This window comes from Anarrhichthys ocellatus, unplaced genomic scaffold, assembly GCF_004355925.1.
Source record: "Anarrhichthys ocellatus isolate YVR2014 unplaced genomic scaffold, GSC_Weel_1.0 scaffold67, whole genome shotgun sequence".
Taxonomy (NCBI): Eukaryota; Metazoa; Chordata; class Actinopteri; order Perciformes; family Anarhichadidae; genus Anarrhichthys; species Anarrhichthys ocellatus.
In genome coordinates this window covers 1969469-1996460 of record NW_022280097.1, presented here as the reverse complement: position 1 = coordinate 1996460, position 26992 = coordinate 1969469, and the positions used below count along the sequence as shown (strand labels likewise).

The following is a 26992-nucleotide window of genomic DNA, read 5'->3' as shown; positions in this document are numbered from 1 at the left end:
ACACACACACACACACACACACACACACACACACACACACACACACAGAGACAATAGGCAGGGAGAGTACTTGTCACAGTGCCAGTCTCGCAAGGTAACAATAGATGTCAGTGTCCCCGGCTAATGTGCACATGCTCTCAGAGCGGATAATTACTTCATTCTGACCCATGCAAGTACGAGACTTCCTCCGCACACTATTAAGTTCAGGAAGTCTAAGTCATCAGATCTTCTTTGTACAGTGTATTTGGCGTCAGAGTCCGATTTGTCAGCAAGAATGCTTTCATCTAGACTGAACTGAAAACTCTCAGGAGGAATTGGTACGTCTGTCCAAGCTAATACTTTGCAGTAAACACTCATTAGCTGCTATATGTGTAATGATATAGTCTAAAAATCAATTTCAAACCTACTGTAATGCTAGCTTACCAGATATGAGTGAAAATGTGTCTCCATGTGTTATTCTCTCTTTTTAAGGGTTGGACAATTGGGGAAACACATTTATTCACCATCCTGCCGACAGTTAGCTGAGAAGATTCGCATGTTTGTTTGTTAATCAAGCTAGAGCCATGCCGCCAGTTAGGTTAGCCAGGAAAATAGATGTCCGCCAACTCACACTTTTAAAGCAAGCCAGTGAACACGTTATATCTCCTTTGTTGAATCCGTAACCCTGCAAAAACAAAGAAGTTGTAGTTTTTCTAGTGGTTATGTGCCAGTCAGTAGATGTTATTACCTTTGTACAGAGCCATAGTGGCTCTCCCTTGTTTACAATCTCTGTGCTAAGCTAGTAGTATCTTCTCATTTAGTTTGTAATGTCAAACTATTTCTTTCATGGTTACAGCTACATAAATAATGTTGGTAGAAAATAACAATAAAAAATTCTTAAAAAATCTTTACATGCAATGCATTTATGATTGCTGTAGCCTACAGTTGAGTCTCCTGAGTGACAGTTTTAAGTTCAAACAGACCAACATAATTTTTACCATTCCTCAAAGGATTGCATCGTTGTTTTTTGTTTTTCAATCTTAGAGGACTATTTCGACACACCTCAAAAATCACCACCCACTACTCCGGCAAGTTCCAGCTGTCCACTCCTCTTTATCCGTTTCTCCAGCCCAACATCTACACAAACATCTCTGGGGCGTGAACAGCAATAATTAATGTCAGGGAAGGCTTCTCTCGAACTTTCACTTTGAAATTTGTGGAGGATCCAAGAACAGCATCAAAACATGTGCAGCAGAGGATGAACTTGTCATCCCACAGATGTTTCTAGCCAAAGGGAGGTTCCCAAATACACAATGCAAATAGTTCTCCAAACAGTGAAATGCTGCACCATTACAGGGCTCCTTAACAAAAAGGGAAAGGGATTGTTTCTTCTTTTATCTGACTGGGCTAAATCTCCATTTCACCAGCTCACTGATCGGACTTTTGGCCCATTAGGAACCAGCCAGATGTAGCGCCGTAGATTTTTTTTTCAGTGTGTGCGCTACGCTCCTGCACACACTGGAGCTGTGAGACCCACAACGGAGGGCATTTCTCAGCCAAAGGCTCAGACGCGGCACATTCAGGAGCCCCCAAGAAAAAAGGGTTGCAGTCCCAGCAGGGATAACAAACCAGCTCAATGTAAAAAGCTCCCGTAAATACGGATCCCCGAGGGATAATCCTCAAGAGAGGCAAATCCTGAAATATGCCTTCATCACAATGATCTGGATAAGCAGATCTGTGCGAGAGGAGACCGAGCATCCTGGCACCGGTCCTCTCCAGGGATTAGTCGGTAACAATTTGTTGCGACAAAACGGTGACAGCTGTAATGTGCAGAATCTTCTTTTGTTAAAACTCGTCACAGTTAAACCCAAAGTAGAATAAAGTCAATGTGAAATTTGGTAATTGGATTGAATGCTGGAAGGGTCTTAAAAAGTAGATTGTCATAAAAAGATCTGTCACAATGCGGAGCTGTTTTGGGATTTACATGACAAAAGTGACACATTCACTGAATAAACTCTTGCTACTACTGCACAGTGAAATTTGTAGCTAAAGGATATATTGTTTAACAGCAACAATTTAAGTATAGTGCCACAGTGTGCACTGTGAACACAGAGGGGATTCCTCTTGTGGAGCCAGACATTTCATAAAGTTATCCAAAAAAACATCTCTACTGCCTTATCAAAATCTGAGGTGAAATAACAAAAGACTTACCTTCCCTTCAGAGCTTCACAGTGAATGGAGCTCTTGAAGAAAAGCTCGGCTGCTTGATGAACAATTCAGCTGCTGTACAATTCAGCGCAGCAGCAGAGTGAAGACTGGGAGTCGGACCGGCGAGCTCTGGAAGGACTGAAGCTGTGACACAAAGAACGCTGTCCTATGACCCCCTTCACTCTCGCTCAAGATGTTCTTGGGAATAAGACTGTAGCTCTTTTTGTGTCTCAAAAAAATTTGATAACAGCAAGGGAGTCCCAATGGGAGCCGCTCGTTTGAACCTTGACCCCACCCTTTCTTACTCTGTCCCCTTCTCCTCAGAGAGCCACTTGTGCTCCACAATAGCCTGAGTCAGAATAAGCTGCACATTTTAGCAGCGGGGAGAAGAATGGCATGCCTCAGTCGCAGCGAGACGTCGGGTATGACTCCATGGAAACGAGGCCCAGTGGTGCGCCGAGTGCCTTTAGTCATGAACTCCCACCCCCCCACTGATAGATAGAAGATGGACTGTGTTCATTTAGAAGTTTATGACTAAAGTCTCAGAGATGATCTTTTGTAGCTGGTGTGTTTAGCTCTACATACGGCCCCATTCCCTATAGGAGAGCGAGTGACAAAACAAGAGCAGGGAGGATTGGGGGGGGGGGGGCACGCTTGAAGGAAACAGAGGCCCTTGTTGGTCCCTTGCCTCCTGGGGGCATCCTGAATTGGAATGCCCAAAATAATCAGTCACATAGCCATCGGACAGATGTGGAGAGAGTACCCGCTGGCTGAGGGGGGATAATATTTCTTTCATACAAGCAGATCCCAGCTGTGTGTCACACACATCGACCCTTTCTCTTCTCTGTATCATCGATATGCAAATAGAATTCTGTAGACTTGAATGGAGGCTTTATCTGTGCAGGACGGCGGAGAAGCTTTGACACCAACCACCCTGTTAATCTACTGCCAAGCGCTAATTGGGATGGCCCCCGGCTTTTGTTTTGGGCTCCTCAGCTCTGTCTGCTGCGCGTCTCGTAACCCCGAAGCAAAAACATTGCCTTGCCATCATAAATGTTTTATTCTTCTTACTGCGGTGGAGGCTCCCGGCTGCTCGTGGAAAATACGATGCTCTAAACAGGCTTCCACTGGGAAAATGTTTTATTTGGAAATTTTAGCAGAAAATTTTCATTCATTGAATAGTTTGTTTTCATGAGCAAGATATCATTTGAAGCAAATATATTTCTAAAGATGGATATATTTAAAGGTACTCTGTGGAGTTTCCAAACACTATTAGCACTATGAAGCAATGTTTATATTTGTATTTGTATTACACAAGGATGCACATGTACCATGGTTGTATTATATAGGTGGATACAGCAACCTTGCGCCCATTTTCTTCTAGTGGCCACTTGGGGTATTACAACAAAAAGCATCTTTTCCATCGACCACTTCTAAAAAAGACGTCTACAAAACTTTTGACAGGACACCTTCAGCTATAAAAATAGACAATTATTACTATTTGTGACGTATATATTTGAGCCATAGGGGGTTTAATCATTGTAAAACTTTTCCAAAGCCCAGAAAAATGATTTCTATTTCTGAATGACGGCACCGCTGTGAAGTAGCCTGCTATGTGCAATTTTGCTGTGTCTTGGAAATGAGAATGATATTTGGGATTTTAGCATTTATTATCTTACATTTTGGAACATTATCTTCATTGTTTGCTGCTGTTGCCATCTGTATAAATAGATTAATGGTTTCAAGCAAGTCCCTTTGAAGCATTCATGAACACACAGTCGCCCAATCTGAATCAGAGGCATGATGGGATTAACACTAGCTCGCATATTTTAACGCCACAAGTAACACGGAAGTTAGCAACTTTTTTTCACTGTATGCACCATGCGAGCAATTCTCATTGGACTGAATAGGTGCCAACTTGGGGTCCAATATCCAGTATTGTAATACAGTGGTTCTCAACCTTTTACAGTTGCGACCCCCTAGGATAATCAGGTTGGTGTTCGTGACACCAAGGCGCTGTCCAATCATTATTTTCTCAATAACCATCTGAAATTATCTTGTGACCCCCTAGGAGGTCCTGACCCCAAGGTTGAGCACCACTGGTATAATACATGACATGTAAGGAAGCAAGTATTCATGTGATTATTTATCGACAGTTGATATTGATAACTAGCACTAAAATATCTGCTAACTATGCCAATAATTAGGCTGCAAGCTAGCAAACATGGCTGATTCTTTCAAATAAAATAAAAAACATGGGTTTGGTGTTTTATGAGGAAGAAAACGATTTCAACACATTAGGCCTGAGAGATACACACAATGTGTTTTGGTGAGATAAAAACCTAACTTTTGTTTGTTTTCAAGAAAACTCCACAGGGCAACTTTAATGTTTTTAAGGCAGGCAGACATTGTTTCACTGAGACGATCTTTTCATAAATTAAGGGTTGTAGAAACCGTGTGCACAGTATTAGTTTTACCTAGAACGTCTGTTAGGATTATGTTACTTGAACATACAACAAAGAAACATTAGCTTTAAATAAATTGTGAGAAATCTACAACAACTTTGTTTTCTTCAATTCATCTTTTTTTTTTCTACTGAGCACAAATAAAGTTGATTGCACTTTCAAAAACAGAAAACTTTTCCTGCTCTGCCTCTTTGTGTGTGCATGAACTACATGTTGAATATGTTGGGTTGAAATCAGCAGCTACAGGCTGAAGCTGCATCGCGTTCTTGCTGCTCAGGCTCACATGTTGAAGCGCTGGTTCCTGGTTTGCACTGCCCTCCGTTCTCTGAGGTACATTGTGACATAGGAGGTTATGAGATCATCCATCTTGTAACCCTTTTTAAAGAAAGACACAAAGGTATAGAAAAGGACAAAGTTTTACTTACTGACAGTTTATCATTTAAAGCACACGTGTCTAATGATAGATCTTACCAGTGATGTTTCACACAAGAACTTGCTCCCCTTGACTAAATTGCCAATAGTCATGTGAAAGTAGGTGCTTCCACTGCACCAGTTAGCGATGCGGTTGAATGGGTGATTTGCCAGCACATCCTTTACAAGAGAGAGAATTGTTCATGGTGAAATACAGGAGCAACATGTCAAAAAGGGAATAATGTCAAATTGTATTTCTTCTTCACCTTGGTTTTAGGGTGGATGATGGTGAGTCCTTCCTTGCTGACAGCTATTCGCACAATATCTGGGAAACTTGGCTCTGATGTTTGCTGAAAAAAAGAGTCAAAAAGTCAAATGAGAGAACTCTTCGTCACCGCAGTCATGACTATTTACTGTCTGCAGACGTGCAGAGACTGAAACAGAGAGCATCAGATAAACAAGCCACCCACCAAACCCAACCATAGATTGCAAGATAAAGCACCGTCTGTGCTGCTGTCACTAGAGCCTTTACCTTCACTTCAAAGAATGCACAGCCGAACGTCGGCCAGCGGCAGACCACCTTCAGAAAAGCCACCTTAGTTTCTTCAACAGTCATACCAGCTTGTTTGTTAAAAGAGCTGACGATACTCTGAAAATGAAAAACAAAATACACATCAGAGTATGATGCAACGCTCTTGTTTTGTAGAAGTTTTTGTGCTGCTTTTAATGAGGTTAATGATTTCCCGACACCCCCACAGCACTTCAGGCAATATTCTCAGAGAGCTGAGATAGCGATCACAGGAATGGCATAATGGTGATATTGTTCATGTGAGCGATTCAAAGAAGAAGTTTGGTGACACTCTAAAGGATCGTATGTGTATCCACAGACTGATGTATGGTATTCCTCTGTGCCATAGAGCACCAAAAACTAATAAAAACCCATCAATGAGCCACACTGTTGCACTGGGTGACTGTATTCATCCACGGCTAAAAATAGTCCCCAACAAAATGTTACTGTTTACTCTGGTTTGATTAATGTCTCCTGAAAACTACAGTGCCCAACCAGTCGTATCTACAAACTATATATTTGAGAACAGTTTTCAGCCATGTTAGCTGTGTGGCTCTTGAGAACGTTAATCTGTCGGTCTGTCAGTGGTTGGTATCTCATAAACTATTGGACAAATTAACATGACATTTTGTACAGACATTGGTGGTCCCAAGAGGATGAATCCAGATGACGTTGGTGATCATCAATTTGGTGACCGTGACTTTTTTCTTTTTTTCTTTTTTTCTTTTTTATTTGCTCCGCCATGAAGTTGATACTTTTGGTACCGAGCAAAAAATCTCAACTTTTATTGGATGGATTATCAAACAATTCCGAAGAGATATTCATGTTCCCCTCAAGTTGAACTGTAATCACTTTGGTGTTCCTCTGGCTTTTAATCCAGCCCCATCATGACATCAAAAATGTCACTTTGTTCAATACTGTGGTTTATGACTTCACAATATTGTCATATTCTGAATAAAAAGTGGAATCATAGCGTGCATGTAAACACAGTCATTGTCATTGTGTTGGCACGCTGAGTTAGCGGTTCACTCAAAGTATGCATTGCCTAACTACAGCCTCAATGAGCCGCTAGCCTGGTTGTATAGATTCCTGTTAAAGGTGTACTTCGTCAGGAACGAATGGGGTTGGAGCGTCACAGACAGGATAAGGAAGTAGGAAAGTATTGAGAAGCTGTTGCATTGTTAGTTTTGGTCTTGAAATGTGTTGACAATAAGAAAAACAAACAAATTAATAAATGAAACCAGTGAAAAGAAAGCCCCTGATACCTTCTTCCATTCATTTTCCGACATGGCCTTCAGCTGGTCGGCGGGCACCAGCTCCTTCAGCATCTTGGGAATCATAACCAGCTGGTTCTTGTCATTGCTGACTTTTATCCTGAAGAGCAGAGCCGCAATGTTGACCATTTCCTCTTTGGTGCAAACATGATAGCCTCTCAGGTACTTTGGTAGCTCCTGGAAGAGAGAAAGATATTTAATAAAGTCTGCTATTGTGGGAAGTTTGACCTTTAAACCAAGTTGCTACTGACCACGTCGTTCATTAAGAGATTTAGAGAAGAGAAGACTTTCTTATCTGTAACTCTCCAACTGGTCATAATGAAACCAGAAGGAGCAGTCGGGAACTAGTATTGATACTTGAAGATTATGTTAATGGTAAGTTTTGGCTTTCATATCATGTGGAAAAACTAACCAGGCTGGAAAATGTGATGGAGGCTGACCAGCATCATTCAAATGTACCTGAGGGAAATGGAAGATAAGATCGGCCTCCGCATCTCTGCCAGGGATCACATTGAACCACAACTTCCTCATGAAGAACACAAGGTAGGGTATGTTGACTGGCCCGCCGCCTGCAGAACGCACACACACAAGGAGGGTTTTTTACAGGCAAATGCAAAGAATCGTCAAAAGTCAGACTGGTGCTCCTATCAGATAACGGCTTTTTACCGTCTTTGATCCTCTTGGCTTTCTTGGACCAGTCTGTGATTTGCCTCAGACTATCAAAGAAGTAGTCTGTGTCATTCAAACTGAGAACCTGAAATAAACACCAAAACAAACTTTCTTTTACAACCAGCGGAGCGGAAGTTCATGAAAGAGGGCTTTGTGAAAGAACATGCATTGAAAAATAAAAATAAAAATATAATGGTTTGAGAAACGCACCTTGTCCTGTGTTTTGACAAAAATGCTGAATCCGTCTGCTGAAGCCAGACTGAGCTTCTTGCTAATGTTCTGGATGAGATCCTTGATCCTGGTGTTTGTCGCGACCTCAAATATCTGAAGAAGGGTAAGAGAAATCACAGGGATTGCTGTGGGAATACATTTGACCTGGCTTGTTTCTGTGACTCTAAACATACAAGGTGTGAGTTACCTCCTCTGTGTCGTTGGGGAAGTGGATTTTGTGGAAGATCTGGGTGCTGTTCTGCTGGATGGCGTCTACTTCCGCCTGGTGTGGTGGGAGCTTCCTGGACTCCATCCTACACAAGAACAGCCAATGCACTTTGCTGTTGTTGTTTTTTTTACGATATCATTTTTGACATTCAGCCACAGATTGAGTGCAGATAAAGAAAAAAGCACACACTAAATAAAATAGGTCTCTTGGAGCTTGTCGCCATTATGGAAATCTTACTGAATGTCAAATGTATTTTGTAAGAAATTTGGGTTTAGAAGTGTGTTTTAAGAAATTATAGTAGAAGTGTTTAATGATTCATAATTAGAAGTGTTTTGGAATACATAATTAGAAGATTCATAATTGTAAAAGTGTTTTAGAATTTGTAGTTAGAAGTGATTTGTAGTTAGAAGTGTATCTTAGTAGAATTTGTAGCACCTTTATATTTGCTTGTGAAGGTTTTTGCCAAAAGTTGCAAATCCTTATCTTTATATAGAATGTTTATCATAGAAGTGTTAAGCCATAAAAGACAGTCATTGAATGTATTAAACTGTGAAGAATAGCCAAGGGAAAGTCAGACTTCTAGACAGACATTTGCAGGTTGTACCTGCGCGAGGGTTTTTCGGAAGCCTGACGCCAGGAGGAGGCAACCGAAATTAGCCAATAGGAATTAAGATGGACAAAAGGGAGGGGATTTCAAACTGTAAGAGGAAGTGCTGGAAAGGAATTCACTCTCTTTCTTCTCGGCTCTGAGCCTGGAAACATCTGTGTTTCCAGGCTGAGTCGCGAGTGAATAGCTTTTCCACGCGGATCATATATTATATATTATGTTAGTAGTGTACTTCATTCTGTAATTGTATTAGCTTCAGTAGGATTAAATACTTTTTAATTGTAAACCAGTTTATGGTAGATTTATTAAGTAGCGACTCTACTGTAGAACAACAGTGGAGCGTGCTCTCCGGCCTTCTCTCTGTGGGGAAGATTTCAGCCTCCACAATGTATAGAGGAGGACATGCAAATGGTGAGTGTGGTCATGTCACTGTGAAGGTGATGCAACACATGTCAACCCCAGCATTGCTGCAAGCAGGTCCTTCCTTAAACTCCACAACTTGCCCCACGACTAGAATAAAGAGTCAGTATACTTCAGTTATGTTAGTTCAGTCTTTACAGAGCCTTTATGTCATGAGAGATTAAAAACACCAGGCGAGCATGACATTTCCTCTTCTCACGTCGTGGTGACATGTCACACACACACACACACACACACCCTCTGTGTCACCACACACACACTTCATCTTGTTCACCCTTGTTTGAAACCAAGGGGGAAGCACGGTGCTACGTGTTTGTGACGTATGCTATGGCTGACCTCAGGGAGCTCTGCAGACGCTGCAGGCAGTCGGCAGCGAGGGTCTCTCTGCGGCGAGACTCGAGAAATCGCTGAGTGTGCCTGAGAAGAGACTGGCTGGGAGGAAACAGGCCACAGCAGAGCCACAGCAGCTGCCAGCCCTGCTCCACGCTGAACCTGGGGGATGGGAAAGGGCAACAAAGACACAAATGCATGTAAGACGCAAAAAAAAACATGATTAAATGGAGTCTGGAGTTCAAAACCTGCGTTCAAAACCTTTGGGTTTTGGGGAGGTTACAGTTCAGTTCCCCTTCTAGAAAAATGTCAAATGTATCTTCTTCTTTTTATTAAACTCTTTGTTCTTCCTACTGTCTAAAGAAATGAATCTATTTACAGAAACAAAAGAATGTATCATTACATTCGAGCAACTGCCCCATTTTCAGTCCAATACATCGTAAACGGAAATATTACCAAAGGGATGGAGAAAAGTGAGTAGAACATAAGCGCACCGGTTGTTATTGCTGCTCATCTGCTTCATGATCTGGCAATAGATCTCATCCCTGAGCTCCTCATTTTTAGTGGCGGGGCCGAAGATCTGGTTGGTGAGCTCCAGGGGACTCTGCATCTGCTTGGTGGGGTAATCTCCCATATATTTCAGGATCGGTACTCAACAGTCAAGGAAGACTTCAACATCCTGGTTTCATGAACTTTAAAAACATTGTTAGCTGGTGATGCAATAGATAGAGAAGTTTTCGTTGTTGCTTGCTAGGGTACGACAGATCAAGCGATTCCTGAGTGGCAAAGTTTCGATACCAAAAGTGGACCATGACATTCAGATGAAACGACCTGCCAAAGCAAATGAGCAATTCACTGTCGTTAAGATACAATGTAGGTACTTTATAGGGCCTGATTAAGCAGCTGAGTATCTGCTCATTGCTTGGGCAAGGGTCGGATTCAAGCACAGTTTAAAGGAACGTTAGGTCAGGGTTAGAGAATGGTGTCTCCTGCCAGAGAGCTCGGTAAATTTAGACACTGCAGGGCCTACTGACACAATTTTATATTTTACTGGGATTCCACAGGAATGCTCAGCCAACTTCTGGCACATGTCACCATGTGTATTTTTTAAATATTTGAAGAAATCTAAACCCCCTGAAATAGGCTCATAGTGAATTTATGGGTTTAACTCTCGTGAAAAAAGGTTAATCTGGTATGTAGAGGATATCAGTGAATGCCAGACTGGCTTTGTTGCTGAGCTCTGGGTTGCCCACAAGTTTCTTGAGGAGGGGCTGTCTGATTGGCTCTCTGGAGTTCACCCACAGTCTCTCGGGAGCGGCGTTCCTGAACATCACCTGGCGGTTCACATCGTTAGTGGGCTGCCTGTGGGATCAAGGTATTCCTGCCATCAGTGCTGTTCCAGTAAGCATTATCCTGCTGGAAAAAAAGAGGACATTTCCAGATACCTGAAGTACTCGAGGGAGAATTCTCTTAGCGTGGCCGGAGCTAATCTCTCCACCGTTCCTGTTTCTTTCTGGTTTTCCCGTATGATGTTCTTCCTCTGGTTAGGAGACAAGTTGATCAGGCTCTGGAAAAAAAGAAGAAACATATTTAATACTCCTCAGATCCTACGCACAATAATTTGTTTGAGAAGGATGCGTAGTGGACGTCTCCGTACCATGACCTCATTGGTGGGTTTGCTGAGAGTTGGCAGGATTAAGATGGCGTCGGTGGGGACGGCTCCCGTTTGTCTCGTGCTCTCATTTTGGCCCTTAATCCAGCCACGCTGCTGAGAAAACTCGTCATCTTTGATTATTATAATGAGCTCTCCTTTCTTGAAGCTCAGCAATGTGGGGTCATCTGCAGAGGAATGAAAGTGGAACCCAGAAATCAGTTAGCAATTAGCAGCAATGAGCGACCCTGAAAGAGATAATTCAGCTGTGACCATATAAGAAAGATAAAATCAGAGCCTCTGACCTTGCCTGTCGGCTTCCTTCAGGGTCACAGCATACTGAGATCTCTCTCTCAGTCCACTGAGGAACATTGTCACCAGCTCTGCCATGTCCTCCGCTGTGCCTCCGCTCAGAGTGAAGTCTCCTTTCAGTGTCAGCAGGCTCACTGCCTGGCCGGACGCTTTACCCTCCCTGGGAGTCAAAACATAAGTAACACCACGCTGTTTTAGTGGACCATTCCTCATTGTCAAGTTCTTCCTTCTCCTCTAATTCGGTCTCTACCTTACGGTGTGGACTCCGGTGACTTCTGGGAAGGAGAGCTCCAGCAGCCTCTTTTCTCGCTCGTCCAGGAAAGTGATACCGGTCCAGTTTATGGCCACAATGAACTTGCTCTTTGGCAGCGGAGGGCCTTAAAAAGAGCCGTGGAACAAACAGGCTCATTAAATCAGGCCTCATGGGAGATATGACATATATTCATGGGCAGTAAAGTGCTGCTTGCACTTTCTGAATCATTGCAGCCACCCTGAAGGACAGAGCTGCATTAATGTGTACAGTAGTTGAGGCTCTATCATCAATTCACAGATATGTGGCTTTCACTGTATGGCTGAATCTAACAATTACTTTCATAATTAATTCATCTGTTCCTTTCTTGATTGATCGATAAGTTAATTATACAGAGTCCTGGAAGGGACATGGAGGGGGGATAGTCATCAAATGTTGAAAAATAAAGAGAGGAAAACAAATGTAGGTCAATGTTCTTCCTGGTCAGTTTTGCATCATGGAAACAACCAAACACCCGTAGGAGAGGTTCACAATGTTCTATTGTGAGATTGGCCTCAAGTATAAAGACGAGACAAATGAGACAAGAATAAGCTGGCACATCCGGTTGTACCTCCGCCTCACTCCCCACCTTCGCCGGGAGGAGGGTGGTCTGCAGCTTCGGAGACAGATCTCCAGTTGGTTTGCTGGTCAGCAAGCTTTCTGTTGCTGCTGCTGCACAGGTAAGAGCCAGCACTGTCGCTGGCCAACAGCCACCTGTGACCCCCCTGGAGCCCACGGTGGTTCAGCGCTGGCTGATTTTTTTTATTGCTACAGTGGCTAACTGAAGGTCCGAATCCTGAGCTGCCGCACGCACTCCTCCCGGCAAAGTAGTCTCTTGGCAATGGGGAGTGAGGCGGAGGGAGCGCGGGGTGTGGCCTTCTTGTCTCATTTGTACGGAGTCCCTTCCGGGGCTCAGTTATCATTTCACATTTTCCATTGTTAACATAAATTGACACCACATGGGCCACCGTAGTTCTATGACACACTTGGAAAGGGAGGGCTGAGCTGAGGGGTATTTAGTTGGTTGCCACTAAATCTAACACACTGTTCCTTTAGAGGTCAAATGTGATTTGATGGTTTATAAAATACATCTGACAGGAGGTCAAACAAAAACAAACTATCTGTTTGGATTGAAATGAAGCATGAACATTTATAAATTGTCCACTCCATTAGCTGTGTTCAAGTGAGGAATCGTGTTGTGGAAGCCTGTATAATTACTTTTATCTCACCAGCATGTTGCCATTTGATCTGCTGGGTTAATCATCCACCATGTCAGTGAGTCAGAGCACATTCTCATTAAACAGCTCGGATGTATCGCTTTGCAAATTGGTTGTTCACAAGCTAAACCGCAGTAAATCGGAAATCCAAGGAAGGAAGAAATGTTGTTCCTGGCCCACTTATTCACTCTTAATCAACTACTTTGCTTGAGTTTTAACCCCAGTGGGGTAGTGCATCTATAAATATCCTTGTATATTACAGTCTGACATACATATAAAAAGCAGCAACAGCTAATTGCCCAAAGGGAGCTGGTTAAGAAAAACAGCTTCACGGCTGATCATTAAAAGTGTCTGTCTCTATGTTCCAGAGGAAAGTGTAGATATGTCTGTGTTGTACTGTACACGTTTCTGCAAACTTTTGATATTCAACATTTGAAGAAGGACAATAATGCAAGATTTGGATTTTAGACTTTAGCACAAAATCCGATAACTCATTCTGTAAGACATTGTACATCTAAAGTAATCAATTCTAGTAAAGGTACAAATGAATACAGAAACTATTGATTCACGGCCTTATATATTATCATGACTAGCTTAGTTTAAATTTACATTAAGATTTGTCAAAGTATAAAGATATTTAAATACTTAACGCCAGAGAGGCGGGACACAGTCAGTGCCGATAGACGCATACCTGACAGTTTGATAACTTCAAAGAAGCGAGAGAAGAACATGGGCCACTTCTCTCGGGCGCAGTCCACCATCTCTGCCTTCACCGACTCTGCCTTCTGTCTTGAACTCAAATACGGACCCTTGTGTGGTTCAAGAAAAAAATAGACGGAAAACTTTACTTAAACTCAAGGCCATTGTAGAGCCTTTTCTTTTCATCACCCTCCTGCACTGTGATAAGACTGACCTGAGCATGAGCAGTGCTGACCATCTGCACCCATTTGCCCTCTGACTTGGCCTCCAGCAGAGGGTTGTTGATGCAGTCCTGAACAGCCTCCTTCACATGTTCTGGGCTGCTGTCGGAGCCGTGCTGGATGTACAAATGTTTCGCAGCCAGCTGGACAAGATCATCCTCCTGTGGAAGTGAAACAGGGGGGGGCAGATTTATATCTGGGAAAACAACAGGAAGACAATAATCATCCAAATATAAGCCCACCTTTTCACTCTGGTACTCTCCACACTTCAGACCGTGGATGAACTGCTTGTAGATGAGGTCTGTGCTGATCTTGTCCTCCTTGCAGTCGTGCCAGGGGGTGAAGACCTCCTTGCGGAAGAAGAGACGCCAGGGAGCGTGCTGTTCCTGCCCTCCTCTCCTCTTCACTTCCTGCTCGCACTGGGAGATGGCGTCCATCACATGCTCCCGGCCGCTGCCCAGAGCCCACACCTTTAGGACAGGTCAAAACTTCAAGTTACGGATATCTAGATATGCTGAACTCACTATAGCAGGACGCCACAATAGATTCTTTCTTAATATAAAGTCTTTGGAAAGGTGAGGCAGTGCAGCTCGCCCAGTGTGCACAATACACCTAGGAACCCCATGAAAACTTAAACATCTAGTTTTGGCTCGGCCTTAAATTTGTATTACTATACGTCCATGATGTTAAGATTTTTTGCATGTTGTAAGGTGATGAGCACTGACAAAACAACAGGAAGCAGCCTACGTACTAGCGCCAACTTAAAAATGTCAAGCTCTAAATATAAACAGACTAATAAATACATTGAAACTCTGTGACTCTGCTCCTCCTCTGTGTGTTTGAAAAGACTCATTAACATTAACTGTCACTAAACTAGTGCTTGTGTAAAAACAAAAATAGGGCATGAACTTGTATTTATTTGGAATAAATTTATACAGAGAAAGCTCTTAAACACCATTTTCTGTTAAATCCTGTTTTAAGACACTTTAAATAATAATCATTTTTCAAATGATTTACCATTTATGAAATGGCTTTCTGCTGAGCTTTGCAGAGATGGTATGTTTTTTTGCAAAACTGGACCGTGCAGGACTCCAGATGTACCCATCACCTACTGTACTAAAGGAACATAAATGCACTGGACTGCGTACCTTCTCATACAAGGCGACGTAAACAGAGAAACCGAAGGTGTCTTTGAGCTTGACTTTGTTAGACAGGAGCTGGCAGATCTCTTTGGAGGTGGATGCTGAGTCGACGGGCAGGTTAATGGAGCATCCGTCCATCAGACTCACAGACACAATCATTGGCTTTTTTGTCTTGGTTGCCTATCACAGTACAGAAAAAAAAGTGACCATTGATTCAACAGAAATGAGATGTACTGTAAGTGTTAAAGGGTCAGTTCATTCAAGTTATAAAAAAACATGTTATGGATACAATTCTGTGTCTCTGAGATTTCAGTTGCCACCACAATACAATTTAGGTTAACAGCATTTTGTTTGTGGTGCTTACAGCATAGAAAAATTCCTCTCTGAACAACAACATCCCAACTTTCACTGTCAACACTTTTCAACGGAACTACGTTCTACCAAAGAAATAGTCCCTATGAAAACTGTGACTTTGAGGCTGAATGTTTTTGAATGGGTGTCATCATAAATCTCAAATTCTCAACCTGACCTCCATCCCTACCCTGTGAGATAATGTGTTTTTTCTTGATTTGGGTCAAATGCGAACTTTTTTTAATCTTTCATTCATAAATCAGGAATCCATTTTAGACATTTGCCGGAGCATCTTCTGTCAGTACCTGCAGCTCCAGCCAAGCTGGAGGCTCCCCTCGCACTCCGTTCATCACCGTGCGCCGCAGCCTTTCAGCACAGTGGGAAGCGTAGCCTCCTGGAGCGAAACGGATGAAACTCTGCAGGTACTGCCAAGACGTAAGAGATAAGAAGAGATGAGTGAAACATAACCGCGTCCTGCACACTGTTCATGAGCCCCGGAGCAGCCGGTGCAGCTGTTGTTCTTACCCTTATAAAGCGATCACTTGGGGGGAAGATGCCCAGACAAAGAGACAGCAGGATCCAGCCACGGAAGTAGCTGTTGCGATTGTTGTTGTCTTGAAGCTGCTTGCAGATCTGACAGTAGATTTCATCCCTGGCAGACAACAGACACATATTGTATAAGGAGAGACTAAAGACAAATACTTCAGATGTATGTGATTTTCAAAAGGAGCTTGTGTTACCTAAGGTCACGTCTGACAATGGCATATCCCACGATGATGTGGAGTTTTTCGAGCGCTGTCAGCGGCCGGTCCAGGGTGGGTCCTTCTCCAATCATGATGTCATTGTCCTCCTTAACAGTCTGCAGGTTGGGAGGCTTCGACACCTCAGTCAGATCATTTGACTGTAAGAAAAAATATGTTAAAAACAAAGTGAGCAAGAACTTAACAGCAACAATAATAGTTTTTAAGCTTACTCCTCACCTCTTCCATGATGATGGAGGGCTTCCTGAAGCTTGAAGTGGATCTGGGGATTGTATTTTCTTGGACAGTGGATGCTTTTCTGTTTCTGGACAATAGGTCGATGAATGTGGATCCCTTCCTTGTTCGAGGGCTCCCCTCTGGTACAGTGTATACCTTTGGGTTTTGAGTCGTCTCACTGGGCGCAGCAGAAGCTTTCCTGTTTCTTGTCAGAATGTCTGTGAAAATGGAGGCCTTCCTGTTTTGTGTCGGCTCCTCGGGTACTGTGGTGGGCTTCCCTTCTTTTTTATTCCTTAGCACCCTCTAAAGCAGTCGGAAATTATTATTTGAAATCTATGATCAATTAATGTTCTACAAAATTAGGCTGTATTCAATATTACATTTACCTGATCCAGTCCAACCATGTGGCTGAGACGTCTGTCCTTTCTGGAGATCAGCTCCGCCGGCATAAAGCGTTCCTGCGTGAAGGCTCCCTGGACCTGAACCGGTTTCTTCGGATCAGGGAGGTCTCCCATGAACCTCAGGATGATCCACCACACAGTCAGAGAAGCCTGGTGATAACATAACAGAAACACCTATAAAAAAAGATATTCCTCAGGTAAGAACAGCTGAAATAATAAATCTAAGTGGTCTGAGAGAAGCACCAGGACATCTCCTTCATCTTCATGGTACAGCAGGGGCTGCCGAAGCCTCTGGCGGATGTGGGTGTGGGTGGCTGCACCCTGGAAGTACATGGAGGCAAATTTGGAGAAGGAGTACTCATCCAGGTCATCGTCATCGTCTTCGGGAAGATCCTCCTCCATGGGGATGTCGTCGATGTCTATCTCCTCGATGGTAGTCTTTTTCCCCTCAAACTTCTGGAAAAAGATAGACAGGCATGTAGTGACCAACTCTACAAGGACCACAAAATGTGCAAAGCTTTCGCTTTCCAAACCTCATATCCCACAGGTGCTTGCCCCTCCTGCCCTCCGACCGTAGTGGGCAGGAAGTCAAAGATGCTGTCCACCATCTCCTGGTCGGTGATGGTCTCAGTCTGAGCTTTGGCCTCCATCTCTTTCTTGCGCCTAAGCACTTCCTCCAAGTGTCTCTGTCGCTCTAGAATGACCCGCTGTTCTTCTTCTTTCTCTTTAGCAGAGAGGTACATCTGAAAGAACACACAACATAAGAGAAGATGAGGAAAAACAGCAGCATCCTGAACCTCAACTGCCGGAAAAATGTCTTTATCTGCCGAATTAACCATGTAACCAAAATAAGATATCATTAACATAACATCATTATTCAGAGCAGTGGCTTTTGGGAATGACGATACACTTAAACTGTAGATTTATGATTTCTTTTTCAGTCAGTTTTCTGCTGCTGGTTACAGAGTGGCAGCACTAGAGCCGTTATGGGTTCAATGCCTTCCTCACAGAGCAGTAGTTACTGGAGCAGAGGCGTCTGACACACTATCCTTACCACAGGGATACATAGAATAGCTCATATATTATGAAAAAATAGAAACTATGATTTAATTTAAAAACATACTAACATATTTGTGTTTCGGAGGAAAATAAGCATCCAAATACAATTTCAAGTTGGTGTAATACTGACATGTACTAGATTTATCCTCATAATAACCAGTAAGCCTCCAGTAACTGCAAGAGGAGAAACATTTGAAATACCTAGCTAAATTAACGGATAAATGGTTGAAATAATATGCTGAAGGTAACAGTCAAAGAGATGAAACTAACGTTACATTTAAATTCATGGAGTAATAGGTTAAATTGTTACCATGTCAAGAAAAATAACTTGTTAAATGGTTGGCTAAAAGTAATGGATAAATGGCTCAGATACTTAGCTAAGAAATAATCAGCATTTGAAGTATCTAGCTAAAGTAATGATAAACAGTCAAAATAAGAGCTAATTGGATAAAATGTTTCGCTAAAAATAACAGATAAACAGGAGAAAACGTCAAAAGTAATACATAATTATTTTAAATGGTTGGCTAAAAGTAATGGATAAATAGTTGAAATGATATCATAAAAGTAACTGATAAATGAATGAAACAGTTAGCTAACAGTAATAAATAGTTCAAATAGTAATTGACATGTGGGACATGACAGGTGGTGTCCTGAACATGTACTTGGGTTCATCTGATAAGAATGAGGAAGTACGTCTGCCAAACCCTTTTGCCTATGTTGTACCAGATAAAACCTGTCGGGACTTTAACCTTCTTTATTATTGTCATCCAGAGAGGGTTCTTTGTAGTTCTTTAAGTTGAACTTACATCTGTTTTCATCTTTTTGATAGCCTTTCTTGCCAGCCCACCCCTGGCGTGAGCCTGCAGGAGGATCACAGCGTTTCTCTTGCGCTTCCATTCCTTCCTGGCCAGGTATCCCCTGACTCGGGCCTGCAGCACGAGGGCTGCCTCACGCTGCTTCTTATACTGGAAGCGGAGCTGACGAGACCGGGCCTGTGCCTGCAGCCTCGCAAAGCCCAGCTGGACCTAGAATTAAATTAGAATTGGGATTCATTGCATGCCAGTCCTATATTTTCACTTTGATACATACTCATGTGTTAAACAAAGACTCACCACTTTGTACAGCTTTCTGCCTTTGTGTCCTCTCCAGCATTTCTGAATGACAAGCGCCCCTGCCTTTTTCCTCAAAAACTCTCGCCTTTAGAGTGCAAGAGTCATACAGACACAAAGCTGTAAGTCACATGAGCAACAACAAAAAACAAGCAGCTCATTTTACAGCTTTCATCCCACACCTGTATCTGTAGCCTCTCAGGACTTTCTGGATCAGAAGTGCTTTTTCATTTAGTTGTGTCATTCGCTCCAGTTCGAGCATGGTGTCATGGAAGTCCTGAGAGAAAACAGTGGCGAGATGATGTTTTTTTTTATTTTGGTGGAAATATTCACTTCAGAAATATATATTATAACAACTAATAACCAAATAATGTGGTTTGTGAAGCTGTAATCAAGCACAGTGGTGTTATGAGTTAAATGCTAAGACCAGCATGCTAACACTCCAACAATGACTAAACATCCTGCCGTTTAGCAGGTACAACGCCTTCCATGTTCACCATCTTAGTTCAATGCGTTAGCATGCTAACATTTGCTAATTTACAATTAAAATAAAGTAAAGCTGGCTGATGTGAATGTCATTAGTTTTGTAGATATTCAGCCATATACCGCCCAGACGATGTCGTTGCATGAAAAGTCAAAGTTGTGTTGTTGTGTTTATGGCAATCCATCTTCCCTCGATTTCAACATCATGTTGGCACCAAAGGAAACATTTAGAGAAACTAAAAATTCGAACTCCTCAAATTCTATTTGACTTTAATTTTTTTAGAATCCGACTAACTGAATTTGAGCAACTTCAATATAGTTTTTTTTCTAAATGTGGACACTTGAGCTTCATATTTGAATTTGTGAATCCTGAAGTAAACATTTTAACTTAATTTACTTACTTGAAATTTCTAAAACATTTTAAAAGTAAACTACTTAAATAGTACAAACTCAGGGGTATTACAATTTCATCATTAGCTATTCGGCATTGTTTAAATTTAACAATTAGGTATTATTCAGTTGCTTCTAACATTCAAATGATTGTGGCTATTATATTCCTCCACCCATATCCATCAGTAACAACAGTACATCAAACGTAAGGCGGCACCTTTAGGAATAGCTTTGTCTTGCCAGTCTTCCAGTCGCCCTCTCCAGCAAGCACAGACTCACAAATGCTTTCACAGCATTTCTCTTTCCTTTCCTGTCGTAGCAAAAAATAAGCATCACACAAACACATAATGAGAAGATGAGAATAGGTGTGAAGAGATCATGACAAAAATGATCACGTTAAAACCTTCAACTTACTGTTTTGGGATCACAGAGGGAAGTTTTCAGCAGGACGCGGTATCGGTTTAGAAACTCGTCGAATGTGTAGCGGACAGGATATCCAGCTTTCCGTATCCTGATGGTCTCCATCATACCAGAGTAACGGAGCTGGCGCATGCACAGCTCTCTGTCGAACAGCTGAGACACAGAAGGGGTGTGCAGTGATTTACTCGCACCAAAATGTTTCATTAAATTTTGGCACAGATTTAAGATTGAAGTATTATTTTGGTTGGAGTGAATGCAGCTTTTTTTTCCCTCACCATGGGCTTTTTGAAGTCATTGGGTTTAACACAGCGTATGAAATAGGGCTGGCACACAGTCAGTGTTTTCATCAGGGAATCCAGAGACTGACGGAACTGGCCAGTCAGAGTTGGCACTCGCTTCTTGCCATCAGTCGCTTGCTGTCGGACACGACAAAATGTCACATAGTGTAAGTATTTTTTTATTTTCCAACTGATTATATCTGCGTCTAATGCTGAAGCAAAAGGCTGCACTGACCCGGAGGCTGTTGTTGGCCGTGGTGATGATCATCCTGGGGTTGACGCTGCTCTTGAGCTTACTGGAGGACAGCACATTTTGAAACGCCTGCTTGAGGAGTTTATTGGTGGAGGTCTCCACCAGATGAATCAGATCTGAGCTGAGGGCGTCACGGTTTTTCTCAAGGAAACCTCAAAACAAGACGGACACAATAAGACCATCACACAGGACTTGGGCAAGAATGATTTGTTGCTTTTTAAAAGCTTTAAAAGTACCATTTGAATCGTAGTAGACCTCTCCAGCGAAATGGTGGACTCCAAACTGTGTCTCATAGTTGTTCTTGGGGGGAATATAGATGCCCCCTTTCTCATGGACCTTGTTCAGTTTGTGGAGCAGGGTGGTATCTGTGCCCTGAAAATTAACAAAAAACGGAGTTAAAACCTGCTTTTCTTTGTGACATTAGACTTTATGAGGTACAAGGAGGACGTAGACCTTGGGGAAGTTGCTCTCCTCATCAATAAGCGCCAGCATGTTCAAAGGTTTGTTGGCCAATACGTCCAGGGTGCGCTGGTTGTCTTTGTAGTCAATGTGCTTCCAGACAATGTTCTCACGGGCATACTCATCCTGCTCCAGCTTGAAAACGTGCTTGACGAAGAACTGCTGCAATTGCTCATTGGCAAAGTTGATGCACAGCTGCTCGAAGCTGCAACAGTTCGACAAATGCAACAGCACATGAGGAAAGAAAGATGGGTGGACTTAAGTCAACATGTAAACTAACAATGTGTCCAGCAGAAGTAAATGCTGCTCTAATGCCATGAGAGTTGGCATGAATGCCAACCTGTTGTTGTTGAAGTTCTCAAAGCCAAAGATGTCGAGCAAGCCTATCGACTGTCGGACCTCTTTGGAATCCTCAGGTGGCTTGTAAACGGCAGCGTTGATTTTGTCCACGACCCAAATGAAAAGTCTTCCATAAATAGCCTGGACAAATAATACAGAGAATAGCTGACCAATTATACACAGCACCACACCCTGCACTAACAAACCAAAACATACGATCCAGAGATTCCAACATGGACACTCTGCTCTTAGACTATTTTTAGCTTTACTTTAGGTTTAATATGCGTTTTTTGTAATGATTTATTGGTTTTAAGCTGGTGTCTTGGCCCAGTCGCCTTGCAAAAGAGGTTGCCAACCTTGGGGTAAATAATATAAAAAAACGGTGTTCAGAAGATAAATTCTAAAGACTTTTTATCTGGTGCTAACTGCAGGTCAAAATGTACGCTTGTCCAACACTTTTACTCAGTTCATTTTAATATGTCAGAAACAGATATAACAACATACAAACATTAGCATTGACCTTAACATGTTAACATAATAAAATGCTAAACGTTAATACAATGCTAATGTTAACATATTATATATTAGCTAGTAGCATACCAACATTAACACTAGCATGTATCCTTGCCTGCTAAAAGTTTGCATGTTTGTTAACATGATGAAATGCTAAACATGATTATGCTGCTAAAGTTAAGATATTATTGGTATCATAAGCATGTATCCTTGTATTATAAAAGTTAGCAGGTTAATTAATAAAATACTAAACGTGACTATGCTGCAAACATATTAGTATCTTAGTATAATACCAGCATATTAACATTAGTATGTAACACAATAAAATGAACGTTATTGCACAGCTAACATTGTATATTAGCTAGTATCACACCAACATTATAACATTAGCATGTATCTTTGCCTGGTAAAAATGTAGAACGTTGAAATGATTCAATATTAAATGTTACTGTTGCTAAAGTTAACTAATTAGTAAAACTGAGAAAATGATGTTGAGCTAACTGTTTAGCCTGAAGAAAGAACAGCTACACTAGTGGTTCCCAACCTTTTTAACGAATGAGCCCATAAATCAAACCAGTGTTTCTTCAACCCCTCATTGCAAGTTCCTTATTGTGTACAGGAGCTGTGAACATATATTTCCTTTCTTTCTCAGACTGTTGTACATGAAAGAATTTCAGAGGCCTGAAGAGGTTACATTAATATTTTATGTAGAGTCTGAGCAGTCTGAAAACAGCCACAGTACATCAGTATTCATTTTTTTTGCCTCATTGGTGGTAAGAAATTAAAAGGTTTCTCCATTTATCATCCATCAATTTTGTGAGTGTTACATCCTCGCAGAACTAGTTTAGTATATGTTAACATGAGCTGCATTAACTTCTGAATTACATTTTTTACTTTTGAAAACAGAAATCAAGACTAATGTTACCTTGACAAAGGCATCCCTGCCGTCCACAGCCTGGGCAGAGGTCAGATGTTTGGTCACACTCTCTCTGGCTGTCATGAAGGAGCGCTGAGTCAGACTCGTCTCCAGTGCTTTGGGTTCCACCTGAGGTAATACAAACACAATCAGACAAGATCATATCAGCTACTTTTATTTTAATTTGTAAAAAAAATAAAAATAAATACACATACCTCCAAAAGTTGGCTGGCCATGTTGAAATGGGATGATGTGAGGATGTCACAGCCTTCTAGGTTATTTACTATAGTACCTGAAATGATGCAATAAAATGTGTTTAATGTCTCAAAAGATCTACAGTACATGAATCCCATGGTATGGTGCTGTCCTTACCCTTAAAGTCCACATTGCCCAGGTGAAGTATTGCAGCGAGCAGTTTGGAGATTTCCCAGGAGTCATTCTCGGTGAACATGAGGATCTTCAGAGCTGAACGGAAGTGGGCGTATTCCTTCACATCATCACGACCTTCGCAGCTGGTGCACTTACCCTGGTGATTCGATCAAATGGTTTAAAGCTATACGTGAACGCTTGTCTCATCTAGTTATTTGTGATTCACAGTCGCATGTAAATTTATCTTCAAAAATCCATCAATAAAGATAATGTTTTATTCTTATTTCACAGTTTGCAGAACTATTTCAGTACCATGGTCAGATAGTTGTACTCAGCAGCATTCCCAAGGGAAAGAATCTTTTTCTGCTCAGCTGGCATGCCCATCAGCATGCAGTAAAAGATGTGGTAGTTTCTTTCCTCAGGCGCCTGCACATGAAAGCACATGAGCTTTACCACAAGAAAATTTGACTTGTACCATGTTACGGCTCTTGCAAATATATAGCTAACCAATCTTCCCACCTGACGACAAACGCGGGACTTCTCCAGCAGGTACTGCTCAATGCGGGCCCCTTCAATGGCCCCACCCTTAGTGAAGTTGATGTCAATGTACTTCCCAAAACGACTAGAGTTATCATTGCGAATGGTCTTGGCATTACCAAAGGCTGAGAAGGAAAAACAAAACAAAGCATTAAGCAGATTAAGTGAAAAGGGGGGATTGAGATGATTATGAAGACTATAAGGCACTATAACTTTGTGATGGTGTTTTGATCATACCCTCCAAGATGGGGTTTGCTTCAAGAATCTGCTGCTCGATCCAGGAGTGCTGGCCGCTCACCGCAGCCAGGAACTGCAGAATGAGCTTGGTGCTCTCAGTTTTCCCTGCTCCTGACTCTCCACTTGTGGGGCAAACCAAAAAGTAAGCATGTGTGGAGACTTTTTCCCACTTAAACCTGTTTCAAAGCCCTGGTAATGTGGTTTAAAGATTCTCAACATTAACAATGGGGTTCCACAAGGATCAATGTTAGGCTCTGTTCTTTTAACAATCTGTAGTAATTACCTAGTACCCCGTACTCTAATCATTGTTGTTTCATTTGTATGCAGATGACACTATCTTACACGTGGACACATGTGAGCATGCAATACCGTGTAGCACAGTTAGTCTTGATTCTTTACGAAGAACCCCACCAACTTAATATTGGTTTTAAATTAAGTTTTCAAATCTCGCAGTACTGATGAAGAATGCCCAAATAAAATATGAAAAGGAAAAAAGCACATTGACATTTGGTTAAGTTTAATATGTAAAAATTATCAAGAAGCTTATATTCTTTCTATTATAGGAATAGGAAGTGCATCTCTAAAAACGGTAGAAAACATTGGGTCGATTGGTTTCTTCTAATTGGGGGTGCATGGTGATATGCATTATAAATATACACATCAGCTTACAGCTTCTTTGCAGTTTATAGATGGAATAACCTTCAGAAAACTCTTGGACACCAATAAGTTTCTCACAGTTTGTCTCATTGAAACACGAATTTAACGTGAATTTTTTCAGTGATCTATTTGTCTTTGTTTTCATTCATTTATCTTCTATTTATCTTATGTAGCTTTTTTAGAGCCACCTGTGGTAATGTTGTAGGGCTGTAAATGAAATTATCAAATTTTTTTATCAATCATTTCTCTAATATAACATTACTTTACAGTCATTTAGCAGACGCTTTTATCCAAAGCGACTTACAATTCAGATTCTATCACATACACCGTAGGCACAGCTACGGGAGCAATTTTGGGGTTAAGTGTCTTGCTCAAGGACACATCGACATGCGACTATCGGAGCCGGAGCCGGGGATCGAACCTCTGATTGAAGGACGGCCCCGCTCTCCACTTAGCCACAGTCGCCCCGGCGAGTTGTTTGATCCATACTATATCAACAAATGCCTAAGTTGACATATTCAAAGACATTCAGTTCACTTTCATGAAATACTTCAGAAACTAGGATATATATCCATTTGAGAAACTGTAACCAGTCATTTTTACCTAAAGGATTCAATTAATTAATCAATCTTTCCACACTGTCTCCATAATGATCTGGGATCAGCCTCAGACAAAAGCACACCTGATAACGCAGCACTGGTTCCTTTGGTTGCGGCGCATGTTGAAAAAGCAGCTGTCTGCGATGGCGAAGACGTGCGGCGGCAGTTCACCCAGCCGTCGATCTGTGTACATGTGCACCTGCTCTGTGGTGTAGATGGGCAGCAGCTGGTAAGGGTTGACTGCCACCAGAATGGAGCCTGTGTATGTCTTAAAAACAGAAGGGGACGTTAACTACCACAGAGGGGCACAGTTGAGGAGTGTGTGTGTGTGTGTGTGTGTATGAGTGAGTGAGTAAGTTATTGTGTTAGAAGCACATCATACAATGCACGAAATGCTTGTAATGACTTATTAGATGTAAAGATTTCACGGATGGATTTGAATCATGAAAAGCTGTGGTTCATGATATATAAAGCACTCAAAAGCAACTCAAAAGCAATATCAGCCTAATTTTGCCCCCCAGCATTTAGCAGTGGTATTTTTCATACAATTAAATGATTCATAATTGAACACACACTGCTGAGCTTTGATGACAGAGAAACACTGGGGCGGTCTCCCTCAGCAGAGACTCATTCGTCTCTATGGAGACAAACAGCACTGTGATAAACCACGGGGCAAAGTCTCGAACAGAAAGCCAATTCACAGCTATGGAGGACACAGACGACTAAGCATTTCCACAGTAGGTTATGGACATCGTAAAAGTAGGTGGTTCAGAGTTAATCCAGGTGAATAGAAACCTACGTAGATGATGCCTTCTTTGTGTCGCACCAGGAGGTTCCTGAGCAGCCCGGCCTCATTGAGATCACCAAGCCGTATCATGTCGTCTACACCCTTCACAGAGGTGGGGTGCATGGGCCGGATGGCGCCCTCCGTCTTCTTGTTGATCTTGTGCTCCTGTGTGTATGTAATAAAAGAGTTGATCGACAGATAGAGAGGTCCTTTTTTCTGTACCTGAAAAAAAAAAGGCAATGTCTTGTAGGGTTTTGTACCTTTCCTTCATCATCGATCAGCTGAAGCTGTCCGGTGTCGGTCACCTCGACCTCCGCCCCGATCGGCACCCCGACACCAGAGTCCACCCATACAAAGTCCCCCTAGTTGGGGGAAAGCATTGTAATACAAAATGCCATACCCAAAGAACTATTCTCAAAATGACTAAGTGGGCATCATGGATTTTTAGAACTATGTGTGTATATTACTGAGATACTCATTCTTACCTTACTCAAATGCAGCATAGCAGAAACCTGGATTAAGTCTGTAAATAGAATATTATCTTAATTCAGATTTAGCCCAGTTACAGTAATTACAATTAACTGAACCTGCTACCAAACCAATATTAGTTAGGTCTACTCGGTAGGCTTTAACAGTGTGGACCACGCCTCAACCTATTTATAGCAACATACTGTAAATGTTATTTAATATAAAATAAAAAATATTTTAAATTACAAGACAGTTTTGGGATCCTTCAATATTACTTATTTCTAATTTCTATACACAATTCTATAAAGTCTCATTTTAGCATGATAACACAATAACTTTCACTTTCAAGACACTTCTATTAATGATTCTATATAGAATTATGAGGTCACAATGGAAGTCATAATAAAAAAACAAACACAGTGAAGTTACCTCTTTGGAAACAAGAGACACTGGGAGACATGTGATTCTTCGGCCCTTACCTGAGAATAG

The 26992-nt window shown here is 41.9% G+C and overlaps 2 protein-coding genes across 4 annotated transcripts in view; both read right to left on the bottom strand.

The window, feature by feature from the left end:
* Positions 1-3242, bottom strand: part of gpr17 (G protein-coupled receptor 17) — a 5935-nt gene extending 2693 nt beyond the window's left edge. Inside the window, exons 1-2 of one of the 3 annotated variants that reach the window (XM_031872925.1) lie at positions 1042-3242; positions 611-664 (exon numbers count right to left, since the gene is read on the bottom strand). The gene's annotated coding sequence lies outside the window, so the exon portion shown is untranslated. The remainder of the gene's footprint in view (positions 1-610; positions 665-1041) is intronic. The other 2 variants (XM_031872924.1, XM_031872926.1) reach the window with 2 other exon arrangements.
* Positions 3243-3312: 70 nt separating this feature from the next.
* On the bottom strand, positions 3313-26992 carry myo7ba (myosin VIIBa). Its single transcript, XM_031872921.1, has 48 exons — positions 26933-26992; positions 26521-26558; positions 26296-26397; positions 26048-26200; positions 25332-25516; positions 23993-24114; positions 23738-23880; positions 23531-23644; positions 23222-23375; positions 23065-23141; positions 22859-22978; positions 21422-21561; positions 21076-21286; positions 20859-20994; positions 20605-20774; positions 20367-20507; positions 20086-20244; positions 19889-19981; positions 18981-19075; positions 18802-18886; positions 18496-18714; positions 17164-17373; positions 16874-17086; positions 16616-16780; positions 16233-16532; positions 15993-16153; positions 15778-15904; positions 15558-15677; positions 14908-15081; positions 14002-14229; positions 13753-13920; positions 13531-13648; positions 11584-11710; positions 11327-11493; positions 11028-11209; positions 10816-10937; positions 10578-10732; positions 9865-10018; positions 9377-9532; positions 7993-8098; positions 7785-7898; positions 7572-7659; positions 7365-7474; positions 6897-7082; positions 5596-5712; positions 5330-5413; positions 5124-5243; positions 3313-5027 (listed from the first exon to the last, which is right to left on the bottom strand). The coding sequence occupies exons 1-48, from the start codon at positions 26961-26963 to the stop codon at positions 4932-4934; spliced, it is 6756 nt and encodes a 2251-aa protein (XP_031728781.1). The 5' UTR covers positions 26964-26992; the 3' UTR covers positions 3313-4931.

What these genes read in the sequence shown, in the direction of transcription:
- myo7ba (XM_031872921.1), bottom strand. Translation starts at nt 26,963, where the DNA reads ATGTCTCCCAGTGTCTCTTGTTTCCAAAGAG. An exon ending in CTGAGAGGCTACAGATACAG is followed by an intron (nt 18,887 to 18,980) that starts GTGTGGGATGAA and finishes TGCACTCTAAAG; the next exon opens with GCGAGAGTTTTTGAGGAAAA. An exon ending in GAAGGAAGCCGACAGGCAAG is followed by an intron (nt 11,210 to 11,326) that starts GTCAGAGGCTCT and finishes ATTCCTCTGCAG; the next exon opens with ATGACCCCACATTGCTGAGC.